The following is a 23,423-nucleotide window of genomic DNA, read 5'->3' as shown; positions in this document are numbered from 1 at the left end:
CCTAATCCCTATGATCTGATCTTAGAAAAAAAATATAAGTGGGAAAAAATGAAAAATAACACTTGGTATAACTTCTAACTCTCCCCAATGCAGACACCAAAAAAAGAAAACTGCACACTTGTCACATTTCAACTTATTTGTTGATGTCAATACTTCCTCTCAAATAGACAGACAACCAGCAGAAATCAAATAAAATTCCAACACAATCTCATTGATGAAAGCATTTTACAGCAGAACTTATGCAAGAACGAGTAAAGTTAAAGACACGAATACAAGGTTAAATATATTATGTGTCGTGTGTACAAAACTACAAAACAACACTCAACGTGAAGAAGTTTTATCTTCTCGATAGAAAAAAGGCGTGTGAAAATTGTTTTAAGGCCTTTAACTATAACCAGGTCTAACCTCAAAGCATGGTAGTGACACAAATCACCGGAATCTACAAACTGACCCTAGCACCATCTTATCATTTTGTAAATATCACACATTATACACAGCTTCCTTAATCTATAATGTGAGACAATAGAAAATTAGTACCACAAAAACATACCTACGGGCTAAGAACTCATTGATCAAAGCTGAACTACAAATCATACTACAGAAGGAAAAAAGTAACAATCTAGTATCATCATCCAAAAGACAAAACTCATTAATCAAAGCTGTCAAAAGGCACACATTTAAAAACTTCCCCAAACTAAGAAATATAATCCGCCCGTAAAGAAACTTAACATTCCTACAAACTTTGAAAGAAACCGAAAACCACCCTATTCGTAACTCCTGTACTAACAAGTAAACAACTATCTAAAATAAAATGAAATGCCCATAACCAGAAAAACAAGTTTCAGCATGCATTTTAGCAGAACTGACCCGATTCCCATCCGCAAGTTCCGAACTTTCAAGCTTCTTCATCATCCTCCCCACTGTTACCCACAAGCTTCATCAACACCGTCTCACAGTTAAACGACCTCGCCTCTTTCTTATTCAAAACATCCCAAAAGAAATCCGTCAGCACAGACTCATAACCAGGCATCTTCGCATACCCCGGGAAATAATTAATATCAATAACCAGGTACCGATTCCCAACCCGGGTATCCCTAATCACATCAAAGTTAAAAAGATGCAGCTTCATCGCCTTCCGCAACCCACACGCAATATTCGTAATCAAATCCACCGGAGGCATCGCAGCCTCTTCCGAATCCATCATCTTATAATACTTGTCATCGTTCCGCTCGTCCGACGTCAGGTTCGAAATCTGCGAAAACGACAACGACCCATGTAAACTCTCGAGCTTCTCGTCATCGATATCCGGCAACGACTTCCGCTTGACACATTTCACATACTTCCCAACCACATACACTTTAAAAATCACCCCACCATGGTTCACAAACTCCTGCAACACCGTAGGCGTTTTCAAATTCTCGAACCCCTCCGGGTCGAAAATCAGAAGCATCTTATGCGACTTCTCGCTCCCGTCCGCCACCAAGGGCTTCGCAATCACCGGAAACTTCAAACCCAAACCGGGGTCTTTCGATTTCAGCTTGTCCGGGTCGTAAACGACAACCTGTTTGGGGACCCCAAACGACGCCGTCTGGTCGTCTTTCAAGATACGAATCTCCGAAACAACGTCAAGCATCGAAATCCTGTTGTGTAGCCGTTCGATTGCGTCTGGGAAGTCGATGACAATGGCGTTGGGGTTACGAACGAGGTAGTCCTGAAGCTGGTTGCGCCAGTCTTGGCCGTAGAGCTTGTGAAGGACGCAGTCGAATGGGCCTTGGTCGAGCAAGGGTTTGTCGGTGTGGATCTTGATGAGATCGATGCCGCGTTGCCTGGCTGAATGGAGGAGTGAGTCTTGGATGAAGCTGTGTTGTTTCTTGAGTAATAAGGCGTAGCCGATAGTGAATCGTTTTGGGTTTGGGTTCATTTGTTCCGCCATTGTAATTGGACACTCATAACAGGATTAGGGTTATTAATATTAATCGTCCGTGTAGAAACGCCGGGGAGATTCTTGGAGTTAACGAGAGAGAGTGTATGGTTGGGTTTGGGTAAGTAAAGGTAGAGATTGAGGAGGTGAGTTTAACTCAAGGTGAAGTTAGTTAACTATGGTTAAGAGGATGGTTTATTTATATGGGTTAGTAACTTATAAGGGAAGAGAGGGAGGGGGGGGGGGGGGGGGGGGGGCATTCTTGAGGAGCGGTATAGGGGTGCAGTAAGGATCGGGGCTGTATCCACTGATGGGCGTCATGGGGGAGGTGTTGTGGGGGGGGGGGTATGTGACGTGCGTTCTCTCTCTAGGATGGCAACGAAACTCAAAAACCGACATAATTGGGACGGGTAATACCCAACCCATTAGGGTTTGGGGCGGGTTTGGGATTTGTTTTGAAATTTTTCGCGGGTTTAGGATGGGTTTGAGACTTTGAGATTTCTAATATATCCGATAACATAGACTCATTTAGCCGATTATATACACGATGTACCCGATATAACTTTTTATATTATATATATATACATATATATAGTATATATATATATATATATATATATATATATATATATATATATATATATATATATATTTGTTGAAACTTGGTTATGACAATTATTTGAGACATTTTTATCTTTATTTAACCATTTTTTGTAATCGATTAGTATATTTTGTCAAACCCGGTATGTTTTGTCGGGTATACCCGACGGGTATTTTATCAAAACCGATGGGAAAACCCGAAACCTGATGGATAATTACCCGATGGGTTTGGGTTGAACTTTAATAATCAGGTATGGGTTTGGGAATACCTAAACCCGACCCATTACCATTCCTACTAAGTGAGTCTCTCTCTCTCTCTCTCATACACAGACATACACACAAACACACATATATGTGTGTGTGTGTGCGCGCGCGTGTGTGTAATGAGACGGAAAAAAAGGCTTTAAACCACAACGAGATTTTATGGATGGGGGCTTTAAAGACCCGTTTCCAATGTGACAGCCCCTCCACAATGTATGGTCTTATGGCAGGTAAGTTGTTAGGGGGTGTTAGGGATTGCTTGTTAAAAATGTTTTTTGCTTTTTGGAGAGGTGCTTTTGGAGGGGCATTTTGGACATTTGCCTCTCCAAAAAGCAAAAAGTATTTTTAAGAAGCAATCCCAAACACCCCCTGGGAGGGCGGGGCACCGCGTGATGATCCACCCATCACGCGTGATGGGTAAATCAACACCGCCGCCAGTCCCTTGTCAAGCTTGAGGGAGGAGTATTGCGTGATGGCCATCAAGCGTGTGATGGGGTGAAAATCAATGAAGAGAGCCGTTGGGGATGAGGAGGACCGTTGGGCTTTGGAAATTAAAAAAAACCATATTTTACCTATATATATAACTACAATATATCTTCAAAACATACACAAATCCAACTCAAAATCTTCTACTCACACACCATTTTTAACATATCAAAACCAAAACATAAACCAAATCCAAGTCAAAACCAAATCCAACTCAAAAACAATCTCAATCCTCCACTTCATTCACAACAAAAAAATATGGCATTTCCGAATTACTTGCTTCCCTTAGGCACCGATAGCTCTTCGTCTTCGGACGATGACATTCTCGAATGGTTCTCGTTGCTATATAACGAACTCGAATGATTCCCGTTGGAATTTCCGTATTCAGACGAGGAGTAGACGTTTATTGTAACTTTTATTTTTTATTTCTAATTTTTAAGTTGAATTATGTTCTTGTAAACTATAGTTTTTATTTTTAAGTTCTAGTAAAATATTGTTTTATTTTTTTAAGCTGCAAAAAAATATATATATATATATTCCTATCACACACCACCACACCACACCACCACCAATACCAAATTCTATCAAAATATGATGGATTTGGGGTTGGTGATATGACACCATTTGATTGGGTGGGGTGTGTGATGAGAAATTGGATCACATCCACCACCCCTCCCCCTTAGTGAAAGACTGATGAACCAGTCTGATGTTCTGACACCTTTTGTCACAATGACATTCAATGCCACAAAACACAAATCCTCTCAAGACACTCCATAAGTTTGGTATTAGGCTATGATACGACATGTTAAATTGGTACAGGTCTCGTTTTTATTTGCTATTATGTTAGGTGAGTGGACCTTGGTCTCACCAATGCGTGGTGGATATGGAGCTCAAAACATATTTCATGCAGGGGTTGACTTGATGTCTTGATCCCTTGCAGTAATTTAGGACATGATAGGGCATAGTATTAATTATTGAAGTTGGCATTTCAAAAGAATGGTTTCTAAGGTTTATTGGATAAATACATGGAAAAAGGTATACATGAACACAACTGATTTAATCAATGGTAAACTATATTTTACTGATTTATTGGATATATCCATTTGTGATGTCTTGTTGACATAATGGAAAACTATAACCTAAGTGACTTACTATTGGTGAAAATGTATCAATATATAAACTCGCAACTTATGGAGACTAGCACCTAAACTCAGTACGACTACCGAATCCTTGAGTTTAAATCTCGACCAATGATTCCAAACCCTTACATACATGTATGTGTACACATACACACACATTCATATATAATATCAAAATAGTTACGTATTTTTTAAATCAAATCATTAACTACATGTTTCCCGGTCCACATAACACATAATTCATTCAATATGCTTCAACATTGTCGCTTTTATAATTTAAGTACCATAAGTTATATGTATTTATTTGAGATATTTTAAGAGAATGCATTTAATTTATGGGAAAATTCCCAAAATGACCCAAAAAAGGAGAGAAAAAAAATGATAAAAAAAAACCAGATTCCCAAAATAACCCATCAAATTTGTACTGAGCTGACACTTTGGTATTATAACCGACAGGATTTTACAACCAATTAAAACTTGACACTTAGAAAGTTTCTGACATTTCCGACGAGATTTTTAAAAATCTTGGGGTTTTCGTCCATATTTCTAATTTAAATCATTTTGTAAAAAACAGTATCTTCAAATGGTTTTTTTATGTTTCTTATCTGATCCGTTCAAATTATATTTTTCTTGAGAAAAGAGCTTTATGAATTTCGTCTTCCAAGACGCATTTTGAACGAAATTGTTCCAAAGAGTTCATATTATCATGTTTTGTTCTTATAAGGTTTAAAAGCTTAATATCGTCTCGACCGATAGGATTCTTGGTATTCCGTCTCGACCGACAAAGTCTTTATAATTTTTTTCTTATAAGTTTAAAAAAACATATGTTTATTATTTTTTTTCTCACATCTTTTAATTCTTCCCACCTTTATAATTTCATTTTAAATCTAAACTCTAAATCAAAACTACATATGTTCATCTATCCATAACTAACAACCCCCTCCTCCTTCCTTCTTTTTTGCCTCCGGCGCCACCCACCAACACCAACCGACCACAAGCACCTACCATAAGGGGTGTCCAAAATACCCGAACCCGATTAACCCGACCCGAATAAGCTAATTAGGGTCGGGTTAAATAGGGTCAAAAAAATATTAATCAGGTTATTCGGGTTGACCCGAATAACCCGAATTGTTAATAGGGTCGGGTTTCGGGTTAACCCGAATAACCCGATTAGTGATGATACTTTACTTCAAATACAATAATGAAAATATTAAATAAGAACTAAAAAGTCAATACGGAGTATTTTATAAAGGAGTTAATTATTTTTCTTGTTCATGAACCATTAGACTAGACATTCTTTTAAAATAAACGTACGAACATGAACAAATGTTTCACTTGTTCATTTATGTTCGTGAACACTTGATTATGCTCGTTCATTTAAGTTTGTTTACGTTCTTTCATGTTCGTTTATATATTAATAGAAATTATTAAATATTATTTGCATTTAGAAATTATATCGCCATAATATGTTTATATTTGTTTATTTGTGTTCATTTAAATGCGTTCATTTGTGTTCGTTTATGTATGTTTGTTTTCGTTAACTTATGTACATGTTCATTCATGTTCGTTTGTCTTTGTTTAATTGTGTTCATTTATGTTCGTGAATTGTTTGTTTAGATTTTAAATGAACGATTATAAACAAACACGAACATGTAATTTTAAACTAACAAACATGAACACAAATATATATTTGATTAAGTGTTCATGATCGTATTCGTTTAAAGTTAAACGAACGAACACGCGCATGCCTTTGTTCATGTCCGCCTGGTTCGTTTACAAGCCTATATGTAATTATTATATAATTACTTGTGAAAGTCATTGAAAATTGGGTGGAATGAGAAATTTTGCAACCCACGAGTTATAAGCATAAAAACTAAACTTAAATTATAAAGTAACATGGTCAACCCGATTAACTCGACTAACCCGATCCGACTAACCCGAACCTTAATAGGGTCGCGTTTCGGGTTAGATATTTTTTAAGAAAAACCCGAATAACCCGACCCGATTAACCCGAAACCCGATCGAGTTGACCCGATGAACACCCCTACCTACCATCACGCCATAGATTATGAAGAACAAAAGAACATAACGGTGGTTTACTAAGATATTAATTTCATCCATAAAATAACTATATTATAATAAACTTTGGGCATTCACACATCCTTTGATCCATTCTCAAACACCGACTATACGAATCTTATAAAACATGTATTGATCATATGGAGTATGCATGATAATATGAAAAAAAGGTGATGGGACACAATCAAATGACATCCATTTTAATAGTCAGAGTAGACTGAATATTCAAAAAATTTGTCGGTCGAGGCGGAATACCAAAAATTTTATCGGTCGAGACGATATTAACTTTTAAAACTTATAAGAACAAAACATGAGAATATGAACTCCTTGGAACAAATTCATTCAAAATGCATCTTGGAAGACGAAATTTATAAAACTCTTTTCTCAAAAATATATATTTGAACGGACCAGATAAGAAACATAAAAAAATCGTCTGGAGAGACTGTTTTTTACAAAATGATTCAAATTAGAAATATGGACGAAAACCCCAATATTTTTAAAAATCTCGTCGGAAACGTCAGAAACTTTCCAAGTGTCAAGTTTTAATTAGTTGTAAAATCCCGTCGATTATAATACCAAAGTGTCGGCTCAGTACAAATTTGATGAGTTATTTTGGGAATCTAGTTTCTTTTTGGATCATTTTTTCTCCTCCTCTCCTCTTTTGGGTCATTTTGGGAATTTTCGGTTCGGGTTACGGATAAAATCTTAAATTGGAAAATCCGTGTTGTTACATAAATGACCTATATTCAGATTGACATGTTTACTAATTTAAATAAACTTATTGGCTCGATAACTTATTTGTGAACCCGTTAACCCAATTTTACAACCAACACAACAAGCCAGTTAGCGTGATTATATCTTGATTGCCACTCGCCAACCCGTTTGACGTTTTTCAACAAACGAGTTAAATAAGTCGTGTTCTTGCTACATAATTTATGTATGTATGACATATAATTGACATTTTTGACTAGGGGTGTGCAAACAGACTAGCGAGACCAGACCACGACCCGTCTAGTGGTATTCTCGGGTCCCCGGACTGACCCTATTGTAAATAACCAAGTCTGATCGGTTGGGGTCTCACGGGTATCGTGGGTCTTACCCGGTTTATGTAAAGAGAAAATGGTAGACCGCAAGACCCAACCCATACCCGTTTAATGATATACTTAAAACCAAGGAACCGGCCCTGTTGTAAATAGCCTAGTTAGATCTCACAGGTCAGGTTTTACCCGGTTTATGTTCACTCTTATTTTTGAGACAACAAAATAATATATTTAGTAATGAAAATAACATGGTACCAATAACAATATGCACATGCAGAAATCACCAAACGTGACACAATTCCAATAATAATATGCAACGAATATTCTGAAACCAACCTCATGATAATCACATCAACCCAAACCGAAAACATTGATAAATAAATATTCAAAATGGGAAATTAAGAAATCCGAAATCCATGACCACCATCAACAAAATTGGCTCAAGCTACCTACCTAATAATAATAATAAGTTTCTTCCTCTCATTCCAATTCCATTCCACCCCTAGCTATCTCACAATCCCAGTGCCAATGTTTCCCTCAATTCCTCATTATTATCATTAATATTAATCCAATCTCTTTGAATTCAAATTTCAAATTAATTGATTAAATGGAACAACAGGACATAAGATCTTCTTCTTCAGATGATTATAATAATGAGGAAAACAAGGTTAAATCATTAGCACTGCCATCATCAACATCAACATCTAAATTCCCGTTAACCATTTGGGAGATAGCGGGTGCGTCTGGTGTGTTCTTGAGTTTCGCCCTTGGTCTCCTTGGTGTTTACCTTACATTGCCTGATTCTGATTACAGCTTTCTCAAGCTTCCAAGAACACTTGAAGATCTTCATATTCTTAGGTACCATTTCTTTTTAATTATTTTATTATCAGAAATTGGATCTGGGTTGTCTTCAAGTTTTTGTTTTTAACTATTTTATTCATTTGTATGATTACAAGTCCATCAAGTTTTGGCCTTTATTGTAATTATATGATTCTTGTATATGTTAGTCTTTGATAAATTGTTATACAAAATATCCTTTAATTATGTGAATTTGGATCTGCTTTGTGTTATAATATTTTGGGTTATTTATTTATTTATTTTTTAATTTTAGATTGGGATTTTAAATAATTTTATTAATTTGTATGATGAAAATTTATATAAAAATATTAAAATATACCAAGTTATGGCCTTTGTTGTAATTATGATTCTTGTATATGATGTTCTTTTATAAATTGTTATGGTAATTATGATCCTGGTGAATAAAGAGTCTAAATTGTTGATTCTTGAAATTGGATCAATAACTAAACATGCTTTCAGTTTTGTGAAATTGGATCTGGATTGTGTTATAAAGTTTTGGTTTTTTCCTTATTTTTTATTTTTGATTAGGATTTTAAATAACTTTATTAATTTATATGCAATTATCGAAATTTAATCTAATATGAATTCTTTTAAGAACAAAAGTATCCTTCTTTAATAAGCAAAGTCTGGTATCCTTAGGTAGATGGTCTTTATTGTAGTTATGATTCTTGTATATGATAATTTTTTTTTATAAATTTTTTATGGTACTTATGATTCGTGTGAAAGCTTAAAGGGCCTAAAGTGTTGAATTTTGAAATTAGATCGATAGCTAAATATGCTTTTTGTCATGTAATCTAATAATCTTTCTCCAATTTTGCAATTTGATTGCTTGATACTTGGATGATTTGAATTTTGGAATAAAGATTATGAATTTCTGGCTATTAAGATAAATTAATGTGAAGTGCCTAATCAAGTGTAAATGAACGCACCTGCTTATATACTTGTATGTTCATCCGAGTTCTATTAGATAAAATATATAAATGATGGTTTACTGTACTATTGTTACGATAATGCAGCGATATGATTTGATTAGGTTTATTTTGTAATCAATTATTATAATCGTTTATCAATAATATATGATACCTTACATGTAACGATATTACATTAAAATTTATATATTCTATTTAATAATTTCTAGTTCTGTAAGATGCAATTATCAGTTTGAAAACAAATTGTAAACAAATGAGCCGAGTTTTTGACTTTTTGTGTCAAATTATGCATTTATGTTTCGTTATTATACAATTTTTTTTGGGGTATGAGTTTGAAAGCTTTAATGTCTTTTCTTGATTTATCACAGAGATAATATAGAGGGATATACAAGTGATTATACTGTACAAGTGTTAGTGGGATATTGCGTGGTCTATATCTTTATGCAAACGTTTATGATCCCGGGAACTGTTTTCATGTCACTGCTTGCGGGGTCACTTTTTGGTGTCTTACGAGGTGTAACTCTTGTTGTTTTTGCTGCTTCTGCTGGCGCGTCATCTTGTTATTTTTTATCTAATTTGATTGGTCGGCCCCTCATCTCGTCTTTATGGCCTGATAAATTGGTTTTCTTCCAAGATCAGGTAATTTTGCTAAACTTTAAAAAGTTTGCTAAATGAATATGGGTTGAACGAGTTAAAACTCATAAAAACTATCTTCTCATTGGCATAAAATCTCTTATATTGTAATATTTTGAAATTTTGATTGTCGTTGTGACAACATAATTTGTTTATCATAAGTGAGCATTAATATTTGAAAAGTTCAAGAAAAATTAGGACAAAAGATGATCATGAAACCGAACTAACCGACATAACTGAACTAGAAAAATCTGAACCCTTTGGCTTTATGTTTTTTCAAAATATCCAAAACCGATCCATGCACACCCCTAGTGAGTTGGCTTGGTTCGGAAGTTGAAAGCCTGTATCTTTATTTGTTGAAGAGGTTAAGGGTTTTAGTTTTGCTTGCTTAGGTGGCTAAAAGGCGAGACGGGCTGCTGAATTACATGCTTTTCTTAAGGTTGACCCCGACCCTGCCTAATATGTTCATAAATGTTGCTTCGCCAATAGTAAATGTGCCTTATCATACATTCTTACTTGGAACTACAATTGGACTTATTCCAGCTGCTTATGTGACCGTCAAGGTATTATTCTTTTCAATCTTTATGTGCTTATTTTTTAATATTCATCTTCAAGTAGGATGTGCATTGGTCGGTTTGGGCTCAAACTGAACCAAAAACCAAAAATTTGATTTTTGGGCTTTTGAAAACCGTTTGGTTTCGCTGTTCACAATGGATTCAATTCAGTTTTGGTGTTTTTGATTTTACCCTTTGGGTTTGAAATTTTCAGGCTCAAAACAGGGTCCACAATAATGATATTGAGCCTAAAACATTGGGCCTAAAGTTTTTTCGTTAATTTTAATAGCAAAAGTCGGTTACGGGATATAATCAGTTTTATACAACCGAATGATTAAACATCTCTTTATTTGTTTATTTATATGTTTTATTTTCTTTTATAATTTACAGGCGGGAATTACTCTTGGAGAGTTACAGTCAATCGGAGACTTATATGACATCCATTCAATAGGAACCTTGTTTCTTATCGGGCTTGCTTCTATTACCCCTACACTCATAAGCAAGAAGAATGCACCATGACAATTTGTTCATGCTTTGTTTATAGTGTTTCTAACCAATCCTCTTAACTGTACAAAATTACATATTAACCCTCCATTAAGACCTTCGATTTCGGCGGTTGAAATTTGTTGGTTTGTGCTACAGATGTTGGAGAGGCAAAAGGGATATAAGTTGTTCTGTTCTATAAAGGGTAACTAGGTAAAATGGCTAAAACGCAGTTTAGTCTATGTTGAAAAATAAAATTCCTAGTGTAAAGAGTCACTGACATGATGGATTGTTGCTATGGTTTTATTTATGAAATGTGAAATTGGCACTACTAATGAAATGGTTGCTAGTCTTTCCTTCTTTCTTTTGCTTTTTTTTTTCAAATATATATTATATTCTTAGGCATTGTTAAATATATCAACACTAATAATAGTAGAAAATATAAAATATGATGTATTATTTATTATAAAAGCTACAATATGAATGCCATGCCATTCATTGGTTGTTTAGGCAGACAGTATGTTTTTTTTTATTTCTTTCTATTTGATTATCTTTTCATGTTGCCATTCTCTCGGTAAGATGTTTCAAACATTTTTCAAAGAAAACTATATTATCCAAACCAAAACCATTAGCTAACTTGAACAACTAGAAAAGATAATTATGAATCTATGAAATGTGAATTAGGGAAAACCGAAATAGGTTGATGGGTCATGGGCAAGGCCAGCTTGAGGGATGCAAGGCTTGGCGTTATCGAAGCCTGAAATGTTTGATTTTATATATATATATATATATATATATATAGATAAATAAAGCTCACTATGAGTTTTTAAGCCTACTTTTTCTAACTCAACGTAAGTCGTTTTCGGGTTGGAAATGATATTGAGTTAATTAGGTTTAGATAACAACAATGGGTCCATGTAATCATGCAAAGACAGACCTTCAATAAGAAAGATCCCAATGAGTTCTGTGAAAAAACAGAATTTCATGCTAAAAGTGTTAATTAGTTATCATCAACAGTTAACCGGTGAAGGTTCTCACCGACATTTAACTTCATCCTTTAGAATTGAAATCCAGCGAAAAGTTTTATCTAGGTTCCCATCATGTGAGGCCATGGCTATTTAAAGACTGCTGCCTGGAGTATTTTCTGATCCGTTTGAGCTCGAACATTTAACACAACGTGGTGGTAAACTACAGTTATACCCTTGAAACATTTTGGTAGCATCATTACTTCAAGATAAATGAGTAAGTTTGTTCTCATTGACTCTTGCAGTGTTTGCTGATGCTTCCGTGTTGAGGTTCACATATTTAGAGTTGCCTACTGACCTACTAGTAGTGCAGGCAAATCGATTGGTTATTGAGGTTCACTCGAATTTGAGCCCTGATATGTTGTCTGAAAATAGTTGGGAGTTCAACATTAAGCTTCCTTTACATGCACATTATGCAGTATGTGAATCATGAATATTAAATGATTTTCTGCTTGATTTACATTTTCTTTGTTTGATTCGCTCATACTTGATTTTTATTCAGAAGTTTCTGTCTACAACAATCTTCCTTCTTTAAGCAAACATCTATTCACAAAGAACACATCACACAGCAACACCTGACTATTCGAAGTAACTTATATAATTTGAATAAAGTTTGAGGACTTACATGCACAAGATATAATAAATACAAACAATAAAAACTGGGCTTTTTACATTTCATTCTTGACCACCTTGTATTTGCTTAACGATTATGGAGAGTAATAAATTATTTACTTTATATAAATAGTTCTTTAATGTGTTGAAATATTAATTGAATTGGATGGTTATATTAGATGCTTTTGATCAGGGGCAACACATGCTTGCGGTAATCAGCTAGTGCCCACATCGGGTATATATTCCTGTATAGTGCATAGTGCAGCATGCAGTTCTTCATAAATACTCCAGCAATTTCCTGCATTAGGTATTTTTTCATCATATAACTTACTAGTAAATGTTTTATATTTCATTTCATTATGCTTTAGTTAAACTTAAACATACCTGTTGTGGGAAATCACCATTTTCCAACTGGGAGTTGATCAACAACTTGGCTGCTTTATGTAAAGGTGTTGCATCTCTCTCCATCTGTACATTTCAACAAATTCATAAAAAAAAACTTATAATTTTGATTTTTTTATACTAAGCTGACCTGTCGAGAATGGATCAGTCCCATCATTGCCCATGCAGTGTGTACCAGATTGGACTGGCCGTCTTCCAAGGGTATATATTTCTGTTTTTTGAGCATTAGATTATTATATATATATTTTTCATTTTTTTTAAAACAATTGTTATGTTATAGTGTTACCTTTTCTGGGCAGGATTTGTAGCTTTCTCCCCAACCACCATCTGCCAGCTGTGTTTCCAGTAGAAATTCGACACCTTTACGAATTGCTCGACAGTTTTCATATGTTCTTCCGACAGCTGCGAGTCCTCCGAGAGCAAACCAGGTACCGTATGTAAAACACACGCCCCAGTTTCCATACCTATAATTACCAATTTACCACAGCTTATTATGTTAACAATGTAACAAGGAAACTTGTTTCCAACTAGATGTGACAAGTCTAACTCATGAATGGGTCAGTTATGGGCTCAAATCAAACCGAAAACTGAAAATTCGGTTTTTAGGTTTTTGAACTACCATTCGGTTTTCGGTTATTACAATAGGTTCGGTTTGGTTTCGGTTTTTCTGTCTTACCATTTAGGCTTGAAAATTTGGGCCAAAGAAAATAGCCCAAAATAATGAATTTGGGCCTACATTTTTTTTTGTTAATCAATGATTAACTACACATCTGTACCTAAAATTTTTGCGCTACTTTATTTATTAATTTCTTATAAATTACTTAAAAGTGGTTTTTTCGGTTTGGTTTTTGGTCTAAGTAAAAGTGTAAAACTGTAACCAAACCAACAAATCAGTTCTTTAAAAAGCATAAAACCAAACCGTTGGTTTTATGTTTGAATTCGGTTATTTTGGGTTGGTTATAGTTCAGCAATTTCAGTTTTGTGGGCACCCCTACGTTCGGGTATAGTATAGAAAATAGCTTGAAGGGAATGGGCCAAAGGGGTCAAAATTTGGCCGAAGTGTGATTATTATCGAAGAATATGATTTTTGTATCTTGTTTGACAGTTGACACCATCTTTTTAAGAAAAATGTAAAAATTCAAGACAAAAAATAATTGGATCTGAACCCGACCCGCCTGCCCATTTTGCCACATCTTGTAGACTTGTACCACCTTTTTCAGTTATCCGTTTTAATTAAAAAAAACAGAAACAAACCATGAACCATCTTGCATCTGTATTTTCTCTAGGTATCCGCTTGCACCCGTAAGGAAACTTTCTATCTCTTTCCTTCTATGCCCAGGGTATAACTTCTTAAACAAAACAAGGGCCTGCATTGCTGATGATGTGCACTCAACATACCTAGTCAACAAATTTTGTAAGTATCTTTAAAATTAAATTTAAGCCTGTATAACATATGCTGTATTAAAAATGGTAAACTATATTGAATTCTTACTCGTGCTCAATGACGATATCAGCAAAGAACTCAGTAGGATTGAGAATCTGAAATGGAAAAGAGAATAGTTGGAATATAATATCAAAATAAACAATATTTTTTTCATGACTTAGATATGCACCTCCAGCCACTCTGATGATCCTGCTGGTTCCCATGCGGCTAATCCACCGTTTTTGCTCTGTATTATCGTCACAACCAGTTATAACTCACTAACACCACATTTAAAAATTTGGAATGTTTTGGGATTCAAATTAAATTATTATTAACCTGTAAGGAAAGCATTATGTTGACAGCATCATACAGTTGCTCGGGTTGCATTTTCTCGCCAACAATTTCAGGTGGCATTGTTGAAAATAGGAGGCAACACTAGGATAGAGTTTAGGTATTAGGTAGACAGTAATTAGATCATATAGAGAGGCTTTTCTAATAATATTAATATTAATATGATTATGCAATTTTATAAAAAATGTGTATATACCTTCAAACCTTCAGCAGTACAGTCTGAAACTTGCCACCCGTGATCTTGATCTGAAAAGGTCCATGACCCTTTAGATATATGGCGGTGCATGCTCTTAAAGTCACCAGAAGGGTTATCTTTAACCTGCACAAGAGTAAGTATTTAATAATAATAATAATAATCATGATTAATTTTGTAAAAGGTACAATTTTTTTGTTTTAACTAGTAAATCAAATAATGCATCAGGGTTTTGGATACCTGTGAAGCTTTGATAAATTCATGTCCTTTCATCAAAGTTGAGCCAATTTCTTCGGTAAGATCAGTAGCTAATAGTGCTTGAATGGCGAAACCAGCATCCCACTCTTGACTGCCAAAACTCTGTTTTGCAATCTACAGTTAATATACATGTTTTGGACACACACATCATGTGTTTTAGAGGTTTTTCATATGACCTGCATTTTCATTCCATCTTCAGCAACCCAGAGATAATCCGGGATTCGGGCAAGGTGCTTTTTGAAACAAACACCATTTGGATCCTCAACCCAGCAAGCAAGCATACACAATGCCTGAACAGCAAAACTTAAATCTTTATACCAACTTTTACACATTTTAATTAAACCATTTATCAACTTACCTTTTCTACCGAACCAATGGTGATATATCGACTGTTCTCATCTTCATAATGTATATGCTTCATTGTTGTTTGAAGTGCTTTCTCTCGCAGTTTATTAAATGGCCAGCGATTCAATAAAGGCTCAGTGCAAACATAGAGACTGTCCCACATCAAATCTTGTAGTAAAGGATGAGGATAATATAAATCTTCCTGAAATTGTAAGTTGGAAGTTAAATAATTAGCAAGAAAGATGAATATTATTCAAATTATATGTTACGGATATTTTAAGTTTTTCACCTTTGCACACAAATGTCTTATGCTCTTCCATTTGATCTCATCATAGGGCTGTGCATAAAGTTCATCTCTAAGTTGCAGAACCAATGGAGTAATGGGACCCACAAATCTTTTTCCGTACAGGTATGACATTGGCATGTATACCAACCGACAGTAGCACCACATTTTTGCTGCATTTAGATTAATATTTTAAGTAGAAAACAGTGCATTATAATCACTGGTAAGAGCATTTTGGTGTTCTGAGCCAAGTGGGTTGGGTTTGGTCAACGGGTTCAGGTCAAACTAGGTTTGGGTCAAAACGGGTTCAGGTCAAACCGGGTTAAGGGGTTCAGGTCAAACTGGGCCGTGTCACCCTAGAATGAAAGGGATGATCTCATTGTAATGTGCTCAGGTCAAACTGGGTAAGGGCCCATACTTGGTCAAACTGGGTCCACGGATTCAGTTCAAACTAGGTTAACGGAAATGGGTTTGAGTTAATGGGTCCAGATCAAACCGGGTCAAATCAAAAGGGTTCAAACTTGGTCAACTGGTTCAGGTCAAAACGGATGCAAGTTGAAAAGAGTTATTTAGAAAAAAAAGTATCAAAATCGTAGCGGCACGAAGATGGTGGTGGTGATCATGTTCCATACTACATTATCATAATATGTTAATTTTATAAACATGTTATCTTTAATGCAATTGGTACTAGAACACTAACCTGGATACATAGGTAAGAAAGAAGGAAGAATCCAAAACTCGGGGGGCATTGGGTTGGTTCCAGCCCACTCACATACACCAAGTATCTAAAAAAATAGTAACCATAATGAGTCAAAACATTTTTACTATTATCCATTTAGTAATATTGTATTGATTAGTTTTGAAAATAAAAACTTACAGAAAGCCATGTTTTGCCCCATGATGGAATGGATGTAACCGAGCCATGATCAAGAATCCATTTACGGGCTTTGGTGCACGCACCGTTCAGACCGCCATCTGGTCCTTCTCCTAAAAGGCGCATGCAAATGTAACTGAGGGTGGTGCAGAACATGGTGCTATGACCCTCTATGTGAAATCCCCACCCGCCGTCTTCGTTCTGTTGAGTTCCAAGTAATGTTTGTTAATGTTTTTTGAATTTTCAGTTAAGAAGTTATAGTTCAGTTACAACAGTAACTACCTGGTGACAATATATGTACCGCAGGATTTCTTTTCGGTATTCTGCTGGGAAGACAGTGTTAAGGTGCCCGGTAACATACAAGCACATCACCTGCGAATAGGCATTTTAATAAATATTAATACAAACCAAAAATTTTTGAAGGAAAAAAAACTCCTAACTGTTTTGGCCGGTCTGGCCGACCCAACCAACCTGATCCTTTCATTTTTCGTTTTTCAGAAACAGTAATGAGCGGTTTAGCCTGTAATTTTCCTTAAAACCGGTGACCATCAACATCCTTTGCCCAAGTGTAATTTTGATAAATATAACCCTTATGAATTGTTTTATTAAAGAAATGTATTGTTATTAGTATTATGTAATGTATTTTTTTTCCCTAGTACCATATAACACAAAAGTTGTGCAAATCGCGTTTTGGCCCAGCCCGTTCTAGTTAATTAAAAATGTACTCGTCTTGATCCAAGCCCAGTTGATTTGTTACCCAACCTTAGAGGTGAGAAAAAGGGTTTGGGAACCGATACCGTTATTAAAACCAGAGTTAAAATTTAACCCGTCAAACCCAGCTTAAACAAAAAAACCCGGTCTCAACCCGGTCAAACTCGATCTTTTGACTTTCTTGAGTTAGGTTCCAACCAAAACCGGATTTCACTTTTGTTGACCCAAATCGGAACCATTTCCAACCCGAACCGGTTGCACAAAAGACCCAGTTTGTGGCTTTGTGCATCTCTACCCAACCCACCTATGATCGTATATAGCACAAAAGTTGTGCAAATTGTGTTTTGGCCCGGCCCATACAAGTCGACAAAAAAAATCACTTTTGACCGTGACCCGGTTGACCTTTTACCCAACCTACCCGACCCGTTTACTTTTCCATCTCTAACAAAACATAAAAAGCTTACCAATGGTTGCATGAAATACAACGGGCCCGCATTCTCAGCTGGCCAGTGGCCATCATCAGCCTGCAAAGCCGCAAACAAATTAACTGATCTCCGTAACGCGATTGTAGCCTTTTCATACGTTATATCTTCACCATCCTCGATTTTCACTTGCCGTATCGTTTGTTTAAATTCCTTCTCTCTTAAAAACTGCTATCCACATTCATACAACGTACCGTTACATTCATAACCAAATAAACAATACTCTTTGTTAAAAATATTAAAATAACAGAAAACAAGACCTGCATCCGCCAAAGAACATCACTGCTCGTCTTAACCTCATGTCTGCGGTTCCAGAAATCGGCTCGAGCTTGTTCCACCTCAGCATGTTCTTCTGAAGTTCCATAATTCTGGTCAAACTCCCATATTTGCCTCCCTACAAAGTTGTTTGTGCTATAAAGGTACGGGTTTGGACCCGTTTGACTCGCTTCTGCTACTTTTAGTCTCCACATAATTTATAAGTGAATAAGAAGATATGGTGTAGACTGTTAGGAAATTAGTTAGTTATATTTTGAAACAAGGAGGTACCCCTTTTTATAATGTTTTCAAGAGTATAAGTGTTGTGATGCTACATTATAACTTGTTCTTATGACACTAACATAAGAGTCAAAGTTCCAATATTATTTTTCTGAGACAACATACAACCTTTTGGTAGAGGTTAAAATGGTGCATCTTTGTTACTTGTTAAAGAAAGTGACTATGCATTTATTGTTTAATTCAATAAAAGGTATGTATATAAAAATAAATTAAAAGTAGACTCTTTTTAGAATAATAAACATTATCACACACAACGTATCATAAGACTTTCGTTGACGGACAATTCAATATGTGAAAGTGGGAGCCTGTTGGTAATCAGTCGGTGAATTAGTGTTGGGAAGCTAGGCATAGGTAAAGACTTCATTGATTGATCACGGCCTATACTACGTATGGATCGCCCGTCAACAATTTGTCCTAACTGATAATACTTAAAAGCATGGAAAATTTTATGTGAAATCTAGTTCTTAAAATATGTTGATGATCCATTGGTAGAGACAACTAGTGGGCCATATGGAATTTAGATTCTCTTAGACCATCCGTAGTGGAGGCGTTATGGAGGTTTTATCCCAGGCTTTATGGACGGCGTTTTGGTGAATTGTTTTTGGGTGGCGTTTTGTAGATAACGCAGGTGGAAGACACAAGAATTAAAAAAAAACAAATAAACAAAGTTATGGAAAGTTATGGAGACTTTATAACTACACCTTATTTTTGTAAAAAACCATAACTCTGACTGGGCGGCACGTGACGCATAACGCCCAGGAGTGGGGCTATATTTAAATATTTTGAAGACATTCTTGATGGAGTGTAAATCAAGTGTTTTTACAACATTGGTCAAAAACCTAACTTAACTGAGTGTTCTTAAAACATCCTCCTTTGGTCTTTTTTGGTGGTTTTTTGTGATTGAGTCAGGTCTTAAGTATCAAACGTTAAAATCAAAATGAACAGTTCACATTTCACTTTATGAAAACTCAATCGAGTATCAGGGGTAGTTCTAAATACCATTAAAAATATAGTGGGAGAAAAAAGAGATAATAATAATAATAATAATAATAATAATAATAATAATAATAATAATAATAATAATAATAATAATAATAATTCAAGCTTCTATTTATTTTTTTTCTTTTTTTGCTTACCTTTCTTTCCTATGGATAAGACCTAAAAACGAAAAAAAAAAAAATGAAAAAGATTAACTAGTCGTTGTTAATATCAATTCCTGTTTCATATATAATCCTTAACGACAGACAGCATCAACCCTTGATGTATATCAACAACATATCAATATCAGATAGCAACTTGCTACAATTTCATTGTAATTGTATTGATTTTTTTTTGTGATCCATGTGGATGCCTGCCTTTGGTACAAAGTACAAATGACCCCTCAACATAACTCCGCAATGGACTGGGAAACCCGTTCATTTTGTGCCACGTCAAAAGAGCAATTATTAATATATCCTCCCTAAAAATATCTTATATTAACGACTTGTTTTTAAACCATTAGACATGTTAAGTCACACAACTTTTTTTTTGAAAGGTTAATTTTATTTAAACTAAAAGAAGGACCACTTACAAGATAAAAGTAACATAAAAACAAACAAAAGCGAAAACAAAAACAAGAAACAAAATTAAAACATACATCTAACTAAATTGGAAAATTCACGAAGTTGAACCGGCTCCATTTTTCCCACTCTAAACACGTTCTTTTGCTTCTTTGATTCACCCACATGAAGGATGCCGATTTGATGTCGTTCATCAACTTTGATAATACAAATGGAATATTATTAAAAATACAATCGTTTCTAGATAGCCATATCATCCAACAAATTATCGCCAATATAGATTGCACCGCAAGACACAACTCCTTGTTCTTTATGTTCTTACTTGGATATTCAAGAATTTCTTCTACCGAATCGGAATGAACCCGGATAGGTAATTTTACCCAATCATGTATTATTGACCATATCATCTTAATAACCTTGCAATTCACAAACAAATTCTTGGACATTTCAATACCACTACCACAAAATATGCAATTGAAATCTCCCACAACTATGCCTCTCAAAGATAACGCTTCTCTGGTCGCAATATGGTCTAATAACAATCCCCATATAAAACAGTTTATCTTAATGGGAATCCACTTGAGCCAAAAAGTGAAGTTTTGAACCTGATAATCCACATTGTCAAGTTCCCATTGAAGCTAACTCACCAAAAGTCCGAATACTTGCCATCCGACCCTTGCCATAACCAACAATCAGGATTTAAAGACACAACAATTGACGAGATAAGATTAACACAAATATGATATTCCAATTGTAATTGAGCAGAATTGGGCCTTCTTCTCCATCTCCATTTCCAAGTAAAACCGTTCTCACTTCGATCATAACAATCAATATCTAGCACATACTTTTGTTTTTCTAAAGCAACAAGTGAAGAAAAAAGATTTTTTTAAAGGAAGTTCTCCTGCCCAACAATCAATCCAAAAAAGTGTTTTGTATCCTTTTTCAATATGGGGTTTTAATCTCGCCAAAATATTGCTTCTTTCATTGTCTTCATCTCTATTTACTCCACCAATTTGTTTCCAAACACCACTTAAACAATTCTTAACCGGAATCGATTCCCATTCAAGTGTCCCCCTATCCATTGCCGAAATAACCTTGACCCAAAGAGAATTAATACCAATTTTATAACGAGTCAACCATTTTGCAAGCAAAGCCATATTCATAGCTTTTAGACTACCAACACCCAAGCCTCCTCTTTCCTTGTCAAGTATGATCCTACTCCAGGCTACCCAACCAATTTTCTCTCGTTCTTCCGACCCTCCCCAAAAGAAGCGTCTTCTTTTGCTTTCGAGTTGCTTAAGAACCTTTATAGGGGCTTTGAATATGGAAAAATAATAGGTTCCTAAGCTACCCAAAACCGACTTAATGAGCGTTAACCGATCCCCAAATGAGTTTCTTTAGCCCAATCAAGAAGCTCGCCACCAATTGAGTTTCCTATTTTACGTATTTTTTTTCTATTAATAGGAACATAATCTATGTATAAGAATTATGTGTATAAAAGCTGGACTTATCACAATTTGATAATTATATGAGTAAATATTTTGTAGCGTTGTTCATCCTAGTAAAAATATGAAGGATAGTCTAATATCACCCTACATCATTGAAAGCTACTCAATATTCATAGATATCTTTGAAGAAAGGAGTAGAAGAGTGCTTTATGACTTGGTCTTTAAGATCATTGCAAATTTGCAATGGTGAAAAAGAAAAAAAGATTAAGCTAATACAATCCATTTTTCACAACTTCTCTAGATTTGAGAAAAAAAAGTGAATTAACATTCTTTATTGGCCTATAAATTTAGATTGACCACCCAGTGAATTCAACTTGATTATACCTTCCTATTATTAAATTATTAAGTATCTGAATCATTAATTGTCTTCTTATGACTCATGAATCACATATATTCATTTTTTGAAAGAACCGTTCAAGGAAAAAGCAATCCCCTTGCGCACTACCAGTTAATCCTCAAACCTGCCCCAATCTTATTTCATTAACTAAATGGATTCTTAGATCTTATTCATGAGATTAAGAAAAAAGAATTCTCTTTCTATTTTAATTTCTGATTTTTACGTATATTAAAATTACTAAGTTTTTTCTATTTCTTTGTTAGAAAAGAGATAGTTTTCTATTTTTTACTTCACTTCAATACTCAATACAATAACAATAATAGAAGACTGGAAACGAGAGTACATATCCCTCATACATTCTTCATACATTCATATGATTGAAAAAAAAATAGTGGATGAAACGAAATGGAAATTTTTGGTACAACAAGCCGCGAAGATAGAAATATCCTATCCTACTTTACTAATAAAATAAAATCTGAGAGGACACGTGTTGATAGGAGAGTGATTCTGAGGATTGTTTTGGCGCTCAAACCTTTTAATTTCTTCGCTCCTAATCTGACCCGCGGTTACAACTTATTGGACAATTCTTTCTTAAAAAAACCCTCCAATGAAGCACATAAAAAATAACCCTAATCTTCTACCAGTTTAAAACGAATCAATCTTCAAAGTATGTGCATCGATCTCCGTCTTTAACATCTATTTAAATACGATCAAATATCCAATTGCAGATATCGACAATCAAAAAACCCTACTGTTTGAAAGGAAAATTGCTAATCAATCTTTAAGGTATATACATCAATCTCCATCTTTCACTAATCTTTCCCATTTTAACATCTATTTCAATTCTATTGTTCTTACTTCTTAGGCAACAACGATACAAACCCTAGCCAGCGTTTCGGAAATACTATGGAGAAGGTAATTATCAATTATCTTTTGTTAAATTAAATATCCTATCCGTTTGTTTATACATCATATACGAATTTTCCTGTAGTTGTAGCTGATGTTATTCATGTATTTAGATTTTGATTGTATCAAACATGTATATGTGGAAGTTTCATAGAAATTTTGAATTTGTGAACTCTTATACATTGTGTAGTTTAACTGGTACAATTCCTCTACTTTCATCAGGCTTTTTTTCTTCTGGGAACTCTTTTACATGGTGCAGTTTGGTAGGCGGATAGCTTTAGTAAAAGTTTAACAAAATGAACTATGGATTACCATCAATGATGAAAGGTTTCTAAGTCTGCCCATAAATATAAATAGTATACATATTTTAAAATGTAACATCCTCAAAATTTCGGTTCAAATTTGACAAGTTAATAAAGAAAAAGGAACAAAAATACTTTTAGATAAATAAATAAGAAAATAAGATAAGGAAATAAATTCATTCCATGTTAAGAAATCAAGGAATAAAAAGATTTCATAAGATAAGTCACCAAATATTAATCAAAAGAGAAAAGAAAGAATCCATCCCACATGGAAAGATGAAAGAAAGTGAAAGCATTGCACATGAGTATATAAA

General features: G+C 34.8%; 3 protein-coding genes across 4 annotated transcripts; 1 reads left to right on the top strand and 2 right to left on the bottom strand.

Moving 5' to 3' along the window:
* Positions 1-675: 675 nt before the first annotated feature.
* On the bottom strand, positions 676-1,950 carry LOC143623872 (inositol-tetrakisphosphate 1-kinase 1-like). Its single transcript, XM_077094680.1, has one exon. It carries the CDS (start codon positions 1,931-1,933, stop codon positions 896-898), a length of 1,038 nt encoding a protein of 345 aa, XP_076950795.1. The 5' UTR covers positions 1,934-1,950; the 3' UTR covers positions 676-895.
* A 6,161-nt stretch (positions 1,951-8,111) lies between these two features.
* Positions 8,112-11,060, top strand: LOC143624359 (putative membrane protein At4g09580). Its single transcript, XM_077095049.1, has 4 exons — positions 8,112-8,384; positions 9,682-9,952; positions 10,339-10,509; positions 10,891-11,060. The coding sequence occupies exons 1-4, from the start codon at positions 8,134-8,136 to the stop codon at positions 11,017-11,019; spliced, it is 822 nt and encodes a 273-aa protein (XP_076951164.1). The 5' UTR covers positions 8,112-8,133; the 3' UTR covers positions 11,020-11,060.
* Positions 11,061-12,675: 1,615 nt separating this feature from the next.
* Positions 12,676-18,574, bottom strand: LOC143624326 (beta-amyrin synthase-like). Of its 2 annotated transcripts, none has more exons than XM_077095024.1 (18): positions 18,203-18,573; positions 17,925-18,110; positions 17,032-17,121; positions 16,753-16,950; positions 16,576-16,660; positions 15,882-16,048; positions 15,606-15,794; positions 15,424-15,537; positions 15,230-15,349; positions 14,993-15,115; positions 14,782-14,880; positions 14,636-14,692; positions 14,515-14,561; positions 14,277-14,420; positions 13,309-13,486; positions 13,153-13,233; positions 13,005-13,088; positions 12,676-12,918 (listed from the first exon to the last, which is right to left on the bottom strand). In XM_077095024.1, exons 1-18 carry the CDS (start codon positions 18,410-18,412, stop codon positions 12,796-12,798), a joined length of 2,295 nt encoding a protein of 764 aa, XP_076951139.1. In that variant the 5' UTR covers positions 18,413-18,573; the 3' UTR covers positions 12,676-12,795. The 2 variants fall into 2 exon arrangements, 1 of the variants encoding a protein (XP_076951139.1); XR_013152089.1 differs by having other exon boundaries at positions 12,850-12,918; positions 14,284-14,420; positions 18,203-18,574.
* Positions 18,575-23,423: the final 4,849 nt, after the last annotated feature.

Source organism: Bidens hawaiensis, unplaced genomic scaffold (genome assembly GCF_021521415.1).
Source record: "Bidens hawaiensis isolate Kalapana, Puna unplaced genomic scaffold, B.hawaiensis_p1.1 tig00000369_1, whole genome shotgun sequence".
NCBI classification, from domain to species: Eukaryota; Viridiplantae; Streptophyta; class Magnoliopsida; order Asterales; family Asteraceae; genus Bidens; species Bidens hawaiensis.
This window is presented reverse-complemented; position numbering and strand designations above follow the sequence as displayed.